Consider the following 9,802-nt stretch of genomic DNA (forward strand, 5'->3'; position numbering starts at 1 on the left):
CTCGTCCCCTGGCCAGCGGCATGGCCAGGGTTGACATCCGACGCCGCGCTAAAGGAACAAAACTACAATAAAAAAAAACATCGGTGAAATACGTAAGTTGAACACTTACAGGTTTGAGCGGCGGTGGGTCGCGGTAAACCTCCTTCTCGTCCGACCAGTCGGCACCTGTGCTCCCGACTCCCCAGCGCGAGGCGCAGGTGGATCGACGGCCACACGGTCGGCAGTGGTCGCCCCGCCGTCCGGACGGCTAGGAGGCCTCCGGACCAACGACGGAACGGCCTCCTCCTCCTCCTCCTCGTCGTCGATCCGAACGAACCGACGCCGCTTCGGCGCTCAGCTGCTCTCCGCCGGCAGTGTCGGCATCGGCGACGGATCCACAGGCATTGGCCTTTTCCCCGACACCCTTTCCTCGGTGGTTGGGATGGGGCGGGCTTGTTCCTCCTCACTGCTGGTGTAATGAGCACACCGAGCAGCGTCCTCCTTTAGCGGGTCTTCTCCCGCAGGATTCTCCATCCCCGGTGCCAGTGATACATACACTGTGCACCGGTCGACATCGCCGATCTGCAAAAAGCAACAAAGATGAGCCAGCCACATACGATATACGAATACTAAAACAAAATAATGTGCAACATACCTTTGGTGCTGGTCGGCCTAACTTGAAGGCTTGCACACGATCACTGCCACGGATGAAGCCTCCGTCCGCGAAGTTGAACAGCTCGTTCAACAGCCGTTGTACCTCCGCCTTCTCCAAGATCTCCGGTCGCATCCTGGTCGGGTCCACGCTTCCGGCATACTCGTACGCCGAGTGCACCCTCTTCTGGCAGGGCATCACCCGACGACAAATAAAGTTGCCGACCACGCCAAGCCCATCCAGGCGCGACCAGTCGATCAGCTTCATCAGATCCGCCACTTGACCGTCGAACTCCGGGCGGTCGGTCCAGCTCACCCTCTTCTCGAGAATGTACCCCACGTCGCAGAACGTGGAGCTGCCCGGTTCCTCCCTGACGTAGAACCACTTCCTACACCATTCGGTCAAGGAAGTGTTCCATGGACAGTGCAGGTAGTGATTCTTCATTCCATCACGAAGGTTGAGGTATACTCCACCTGCGACCTTGGAGCCTCCAACTGCTCCCTTCTTCCTCAAGCAGAAAAGGTAACGAAAAAGATCGAAGTGCGGCTCTATGCCAACATTGGCCTCGCACAGATGAATAAACGTGGAGATAAGGAGAATTGAGTTCGGGTGCAGATTGCGAATCCCGATCTCATAATACAAAAGAAGACCTTGGAGAAAAGGATGAACCGGAACCCCAAATCCCCTCTTAACGAAATCTTCGAACACGACGATCTCACCAGCACGAGGGTCGGGGAAGCTTTCTCCTTCCGGCGCTCTCCAGCCGCCAAGCTCCGAGCTGTGCAGGAGTCCCATGTCGACGAGGTCACCGAGGGATTTGGTGGTGCTGCGGGACTTCTTCCACTCCTTGGCCATCAGTTCGGCCCTCTTCTTGGAGTCGCTCTTCGCCATTGGAGGTGAGAAGTGGATTTGGGTTACGAAGATGCAGGTGATCGAAAGAGGCGAGAATGGAAGGCTTGAGGGCAATGGCAGGGTAAGGAGTACAGGCAGAACTGTCAGGCTCTTATAACCCGCAACTCCACCTCTCCCATTTCCTGTATTCTCGGGAAGTGGGCGGGCCATGCGGCGGATGCGGCGTTTCGGTTTACAATGATTATAGACAATTAATGCGGCGGAGTTTTCGTACCAATTGATGGTTTCCTTTTTCTCAAACCACGCAAAGGGCGGCTGCACAGTTGCCAGGCGCAACTTTTCATGCGTCCATGTGACAACCCATCAGGAGGTCTCGTCATGTCAACTTTAACTGAAAAGATCGTTTCAATAAAAAGAAGACAAATATGCCAGAGAGTCAACAATCCGGGGACTGCACCGACCACCGAGCAATTGATGCTCGGGGACTGGTCGCCCAGTCCATCAGCTCGGAACTTCAAAGACTACACTGACCACCGAGCACTCGATGCTCGGGGACTGGTCGTAGAGTATAGCAACGCAGAATACTAAGCAGCGCACTTGGCGCCTGGGTACTGGTCGTCATACTATTATTTACGTTCCCAACCGCGCTTGGAGACTTGTCCAACGGAACCTACACCGTGCTCGGGGACTGTGCCGACTACCGAGCACTACATGCTAGGGGACTGTACCGACCACCGAGCGTTATATGCTCGGGGACTGGTCGATTAATCTATTCAATTGCAGTCAGACTGGTAAATTCAACTTTTTAGACCTTGCTACAAGGCTCATACTTCGCCTTCCAGCAAGCTCGGGGACTACATCGGTACGATGCATCTGGCGATGCATCTCAGTTTCAGAATTTCTTTGAGGACTTTTCTTTTGACCCTGGCACCACGTGCCTACGTCACCTACTACCAGGCTCGGGGACTAAGTGGGCACACTTCACCTTGCGGTGAATATGCTTGCTTTTTTTTTAGGTCCATGCTTTTCAGAAAAGTAAAGTGGGCACACTTCACCAAGAAAGAAATCTTTTTTAATTTAGAGCACCATGCATTCTTCAAACAACCTGCTTCTTCGATGTCAATGTTGATCAACTGTTTTTTGAGTTGGTCAAAATACTGTTGCAACTGTTAGGACGACTTTCCGGCTTATTGAAGACGTCAAGCCTCACTGATCGAAGAAGCTCAAGACGGCGTGTTACATCACAATACATGGTGCTCGGGGACTAGCTGTGGGGGGATAGACCCCTATACCCTTACGGCTAGACTTGGGCCAGGAGGCTTGGCCCATTACGAGACGAGTTCAAGGCTTGATCCGACAGCCTGGAGTTTCGCGCAAGGAAGCAAGATGTGGAGATCAAGCAGGATTCTAGTCGGTTAGAATAGGAATTGATATCGAACTATCTATGACAATTGTAACCGACTAGGATTAGTTTCCAGATCTGTAACCCTGCCCTTCAGACTATATAAGGAGAGGCAAGGGACCCCCCTAGGACATACGATTCTCTCAACACGAATCAATACAACCAGACGCAGGACGTAGGTATTACGCCAACTCGGCGGCCGAACCTGGATAAAAAGCTTGTCCGAGTCTTGCGTCACCATCGAGTTCGTAGTTTGCGCACCGTCTACCGATAAACTACTACCGTGGGTATACCCCAAGGTAGACTGCCGACCAGCTTTCGTCGACAGAGCCTAGTTAGTTCATGATTGAACAATAATTACTAAATAAAAACAAAAATGCTATAGTACCCAAAACCAAAAAAATTTGGTAACTAAACAAGACCTAAGAATGAAAGCGGGAAGGTTTCTTAATTGTTATTATTTTGTTTTCTTGTCAGAAACGTCCTTAATTCTTACATTAGCTGAAATTATGAATCATACTTATGAGGTCAGTCTCAATGGAGTTTCATCTCCGAGACTCCTATGTATGTGTTAAAAACGGTTTAGAACTGATTTCATTCTCTTGAAACTCATTTTACTTCCACGAGACTCTTTTTTCTTAAATATTTATCATTTATTTTGAGAAGGAGAGAGTATATAGAAATTGCAATCATACATACGTGCCAACCAAAAATTTTGTAGTAAAGCATGTCATATTATCTGTCACCATGTAGATATAATAAAATTAGATTTTCTAGAAAAACATAGTAATATGTTAAATATTACTAAAGAGAGCAGGGAGGGAGGGAGCCACGCGGGTTGTCGGAAAACCGCCGTCGTTGTCGCCCCAACTTCGGTGGCATTAAGCTCAAGGGAGGTGCGGAGAGAGGGAGGGAGGCACAGATCGCCTGGCGTCGCGGTACGGAGGACGTGGAGAGAGGAAGGCACAACTCGCTGGCCGTCATAGCATGGAGGACGTTGAGGGAGGGAGGTGCGACCCGCACGAGCAGAAGCAAAGATTAGGGGAGCAGGAGGAGGAAGAAGGCTGAAGCATGGATTCGGATGGAGGCGGCGCAGTGGGAATACATGAGGTGGGGGAATCGATATAGACATCCTCGTTTTGTTCAACCATATAGTTCAACTACTGGGCCTTAAGGCTCAGGTGTGCGGTGTCCGGATGGGACGGACGCCTAGACAGTCATCATTACCGCTTGGTAATTAACCAGGATCGAGCCGAGTTATTAACTTTCCAACTTCCAAGTGGATCGATCGGATAACACAAGTTAGCTAGCTAGCACACGTACGTACCCACTGTTCCATTCTAGTAGTCCTTGGTCCAAGGAACGAAGGAGGTTTCAACACGAGCATGCATGTACGGTGCGGCGCTGGTGGTGGGATCTCTCCGGTTCACCGACGACGCCGAGGCCCCTTAGCTTGCATTGACTAAGAATTTGTCTCACTTTGTGGGTGCCGATGGAAACCATTGGACCAATCTAGCAGCTACGTACTACGACCACTATGCAGCAGGCTGGCAGGCAGGCATACACAGTAGCCTAGCTAGCTAGCCATGCCTGCAGCAACGAACATTAACAAACCATGCATATCCGATCCAAGACGAGTTTGGGACGCAAGTTAAACACGGTTCAACGCCGCATGCCCGCCGTAATAATAGTATCCACTCATATGCATGCATGCATGCATGTCTCTAGAAGAGACCCATAGATGATATTGATATGGTGCCAACGCAACGCCCTTTTTTCTGGATCGACCGGTTTTAGATTTGGGGGTCTCCGTCCATCCTGCGTGCTTATGCTACATGCATGTATCTTATTAATCTTATAGTAGTTTATTAGGTCTCCACTAGCTTGTTTTACAAAGGCCGTTGCAGAGAGCTCTAACTCCAATAATTCCTTGTAGGAAAAAAAAAAGTAAGCTAGGATGTGGTGCCATTTTTGTTAGTGAAACTAGTCCGTCCACCCATGCACCTATATAAGCTAAAATCTTAGAGGTGTGGAGGTTCTGTTGGGACTTCTACTAAAAATATTAGGATTTCTCTCTCACACACTCTCTCTATTCATAAAAAGTCTCTCTCTCTCTCTCAACATGATATATATATGTATGTAGTTGAAGCCTAGTTATATAACCTCTTGCCGCATCCTTTTTGCGACATCAAGAACCTATAGAGCTTTCAACTTTTGATCTCATTAACTAGTCGTTGTAATTTTTTTATCCATGTGTTAAGATAAAACTCCAACACTTATTGTATTTTATCCAGAATTTTTATTTTTTTCTATTAATAAGAATCCTAGGCCCCAAGGTATCTCTTAATAGTTAATACCTAGCTAAAGATGTTGAATTTTCTATTTTAAAGAATTATGTGCATAGTACTATCTTAATAATTCTTCAAGCTACCATAAATGGAAATTGTTTGTAATTATCTTAGTTTGTTTTTTCCAGAAGTGCAAAACATTAAATTTGAAAGAAACACTAGGGGGAAGTTCATCACATAAACCTCAAAGCAGACACAATGAATTTCTTTACAGTTGAGGACGCCGAGGGCAACAAGGAAACGGATGCAAATTTTGCAAACTCTATATGGACACACGCAAATTAACTGAAGCTGGAAACATACAAAAAAAAAAACCTCCTAGACTCGTAGCTAGTATATAGGGAAAACTAAACTAGAGGACATATATGTATGCACATGTTTCGAATTGGTCATCCTACTAATATGGACCAATCTAGCTATGAACTATAGTTTTTACTTGCTGATTTCTTTGCTGCTGTGAGTGTGCTCCTTGTCTTGTATATATTTTTTCTCCGACAATATTGCACATGTATGCTGTATGTATTATAATTATTGTTCTTCACTCAGTGACTCGCTTGTCGATTACTCTAGCTGGGGTGTGCGTGCATGGTGAATTGGTGATAGTATGCATCAGCAGGTGAGCTCAGCACAGCTGCTGTAAGCAAAGGTCGTCCAGGCTCCAGAGGCCGTCCCTGTCCTCGAGATCCCCGAACCCAAACTCAGGCAGGCCGATCATGTCCATGGAGCTGGAGTCGTCGTGAGGGCCGCCGGTGACGGTGGCGAGAAGCTCCGACCAGGTCGTCCCGGCGAGCACCTCGTCTTCAATCGTCGTTGGCCCGCAGCCTTGGTCGTTCGTCGAGGTCGCCATGGCCACCGAGGTGTAAGCTGCAGCGTAATGCGTCGACGCGTCGTCCGCCGTGAACGTCGACGGTACCCGCAGCGCGCTGGAGGCATCGTCGGGGCTCAGGGCCGTTGCCGCCGCCGTCTGGCCTGCTGCTGTCTCGCTGTAGTATTGGCGGCGGCGGTGAGCTTCGCTCGGTGCCGGCGGCACGCCGTGGTGGTCGCCTTGCTGCTGCTGCTCCACCAGGTGTTGACGCCCGTAGTAATCATAACAGTACGCGGGCGGGGCGCTGGCCGTGCTGGTCGCCGCCGGCGCTTGGACGACGGCGGCCAGGGACGCCGCCGGAGCCGCCTGCTGCTGCTGCTGCTGCTGTACGCCACCACATCCGGATCCGGCAGTGGCCACCATCTGGTCGTCGCGACCGGCGGCGGCCTGGACGCGCTCTCGGAGGCGCGGCATCCAGACGTGCCGCACGACGTGGCGGAAGCCGGCGCTGTTGACGTCGCAGCGGAGGTGCCTGGCGTGCTTCTGCACGCGGGTGCGCCAGTAGTTCTTGATCTCGTTGTCGGTGCGGCCGGGGAGGTGCTGCGCGATCTTGGACCACCGGTTGCCCCAGCGCGAGTGCAGGTCCAGGATCAGCAGCTGCTCCTCGGCGGTGATGTTGCCTCGCCGCACGTCGGGCCGGAGGTAGTTGAGCCACCGGAGCCGGCAGCTCTTGCCCGTGCGCTTCAGGCCTAAGGGGCGAGCAAGCAAGGTCCGGTGAGGAAAACACACGAATTGCAGGGACATGAACATGACTAGCAAGTTGCCAAAGTTGGCAGAAGATCAGTGGCTTCTGACCTAACTTTGCAACAGATAATAATGGCAAGGCAGCATCGGCAGCTATGGAGATGGAAAGACGAACCTGCAGAGCGGGCGAGCGAGTTCCAGCGACCCTCGCCGTGGGCGGCGATGTAGTTGACGAGGAGGATGTCCTCGTCCACCGTCCAGGGGCCCCTCCGGAGGTCGGCGCCGACGGCGACGGCGGCGGCCTCGTCGTCGTCGCTGCTGCTGCCTGCGACGACGGGTGGTGGTGCTGCGGCGGCGGCGGGCGCGGACGACGACGTCGCCGAGCTCCCGGCGGGGCTAATGGTTGCCAGCAGCATCTGGTCCAGGTCCTCATCGAAGCTCACCATGGCCATGGGCATGTCCATATCTGGATCGATCGGATCAGATGATGATGACTGAGCTAGCTCGAATGCTCGATCGTCAATCAGAGACTGCGGTGGAGTGGACAGAAGAGCAAAGAAAGAGAGAGAGCTCGACGATGGTGGGGTGGACTGAGAGTTGAGGAGGATCGAGACAGACAGACGACGACGACGACGGGGAGACCGGGAGGAGGGGTGGTTTATATAGCTCGACCGACCTGCCTGACGACGACGACGACGACGACGGAGCGCGTGCGCGTGTCGCCGTACTAAACAATTCGACCGGGGTCCGGTGCTGGGCAAGGGAAAAAAAAAACAGGTTGCGAGCTCTGACCGTTGACGACTGACGACGACGACGAGCCCCTGTGCAAGGGGGAAAAAAAAAGCTGCTTGCCTCCGGTCGGCGGTCGCCACTCGCCACCACCACAAGTTTGGTTGCGTTGATGTCTCCTGCTCCTGTCGTGTGTCCTCGGCGCTTTTTCATTCTTTTTGTCTCTCACATGCTGGGTGTGGTCTATGTTACTTATGCATACTTATTCCAATATCATTAATATTCTATGATTTCAAATAGATATGGTATAAAAATGTATTTCATGATGAATCTGTTTAATTATACATATTTGGTATCATAAATATTAGTATTTTTATATGTATTAAGTCAAATTTGTTCATTTTTTCGAAATGTAATAATTACATTTTTTTTAAGACGAAGTGTGTATTAGGATTTTCAAAGCATATGAGTGACATGACTTAGGCCGAATGACCATGGTGTTTGGGTGGTGGGGCTTGCACCCATATTTTTTTTTAAAAAATGCTATTTTTCACGGCTGAAAATTCATATGTAGAAACGATGGGTGTTTCTGACATCTCCAAAAACAAATCGATTTCTAAGGACGATTATAAATCGAAACAGACCATGTAGTAGTTGATGAGCAAGTCTTTAATGGATGCACACTGCATATAATATTTTTTTCCAATACCATTTTTACACCGAAAACTATTGGTGATAGTACTTCACCATCGATTCTTGTCCCAAACCAGTGGTGAAAATGATATTTGCCGTCAGTTTAGGAGAGGAGACAGCACGGTGGCGGCCAGTCTAGTCTAGCCATAGTTTGGCAACGCTGGCTTGAGCATAATTTTTAAATTATATTTTTATTCAATTGTCACCACCAGTTGCATGCCAACGGCGATAGTAACCTCCATTTTCACCCGAATTTCACAACTGCTAGGCAAAACTGGCAATGACAGGGGGCTCCCCAACTGCATGCCAAACGTACGGCAATGCTTGTAGTAACAACATGTGAAGAAACCTAGCTTGTTCTCTTTAATATTAGGTTAGATGGAAAATACATAATAGAGATAGAAGGTCTACAAAAATGACATTCTTGTTTTTTGAGAAGCTAACAAATATCAAATTTAACTCTCTCTCTCTCTCTCTCTCTCTCTCTCTCTCTCTATATATATATATATATATATATATATATATGAGAGAGAGAGAGAGAGATGTAGAATATTATTCTACACCGCAAGTCAAAACTGAGTAGAAAAATACTGAGCAGTACAGAAGAGTGTTCAGTATCAACTTGTCACTCTGGACCATAAAATACTGAACAATACTGAAACACGAATACTGAGCGATACTGAATTTTTGTTCAGTATAACAGTTTGGTGTAGAATAGTATTCTACACCTAGGGTGTAGAATAGCACTTGTATACACACATACAATGGAATATATTAATGCAATAAAACTATTTGGAAATACAAAATATTTTGAATACTTTTTTTATAAATCTATTCAAACCTAATTAGAAACATTTGACTAAGTTCGGATTTAGAATGACATTCTTTTTGCGTCAGAGGAGTATATCTTTTACGTTTTATTCCTCGGATTCTTTGGTTACCAAACAAAATCTACATGCGATTTATGGGCCCCGTATATATAGTATTATAATGGATACGTATTATAATTAATAATTATAGTTCTCAGGGCGAGATGATTACAGATCCAGGTGCTACCGTCGTATACAGAAATCATTAATCGGTGGGTTCGATTGCCGAAAGACAAGCGATGGGGTAAGGACGAACTGATCCGGATCATGCAGAGGCCGGTCCTGGAGCATCTTTGAACAGGACCAGAACTTGTTCCTTATGAATTCAAAAGTAGATAGAAACTTCATGCTCCGATCCCCTATGAATTCAAAAGTCGAATCAACCAGATATACTACAAACAACCATTTAACTAATCCCGCTTTTGGTGAGAGAGATCAACTTGTACGTAGCTTAATGTTCATAATTCAAATATATCTTTTCACTTTATACTGCTGCATTTCGTGTTCTTTTTTTTTTAAAAAAAAACGCAGAATTGTTGGCATTCACACAAACACTTCAGGCCTTATTTAGAAGGGCACCATCAACTACTGCGTTGTTCTTGGCATGATCAAAACTTTTCTTTCTCTCACTTCTCCAAATAAATTAGTAGCCATGAGAAGCCATTAATTTTGCCCCCTCCACTCCGTCTCCTCGACTGACGTGGCACGAAGGAGGAGCCTAGCCAGAAT

The 9,802-nt window shown here is 48.3% G+C and overlaps 1 protein-coding gene across 1 annotated transcript; it reads right to left on the reverse strand.

Annotated features, from left to right (window-relative positions):
• Positions 5,430–7,396, reverse strand: LOC8068182 (transcription factor MYB2). The gene is made up of 2 exons (XM_002440489.2): positions 6,958–7,396; positions 5,430–6,787 (listed from the first exon to the last, which is right to left on the reverse strand). The coding sequence occupies exons 1-2, from the start codon at positions 7,244–7,246 to the stop codon at positions 5,856–5,858; spliced, it is 1,221 nt and encodes a 406-aa protein (XP_002440534.2). The 5' UTR covers positions 7,247–7,396; the 3' UTR covers positions 5,430–5,855.

This window comes from Sorghum bicolor, chromosome 9 (assembly GCF_000003195.3).
Source record: "Sorghum bicolor cultivar BTx623 chromosome 9, Sorghum_bicolor_NCBIv3, whole genome shotgun sequence".
NCBI lineage: Eukaryota > Viridiplantae > Streptophyta > Magnoliopsida > Poales > Poaceae > Sorghum > Sorghum bicolor.

Excerpts from the sequence above, each read along its gene's own strand:
- LOC8068182 (XM_002440489.2), bottom strand. The coding sequence starts at position 7,246 with ATGGACATGCCCATGGCCATGGTGAGCTTCGATGAGGACCTGGACCAG. Across the intron at positions 6,788-6,957 it reads CTCGCTCGCCCGCTCTGCAG|GCCTGAAGCGCACGGGCAAG; the intron begins GTTCGTCTTTCC and ends CTCGCCCCTTAG.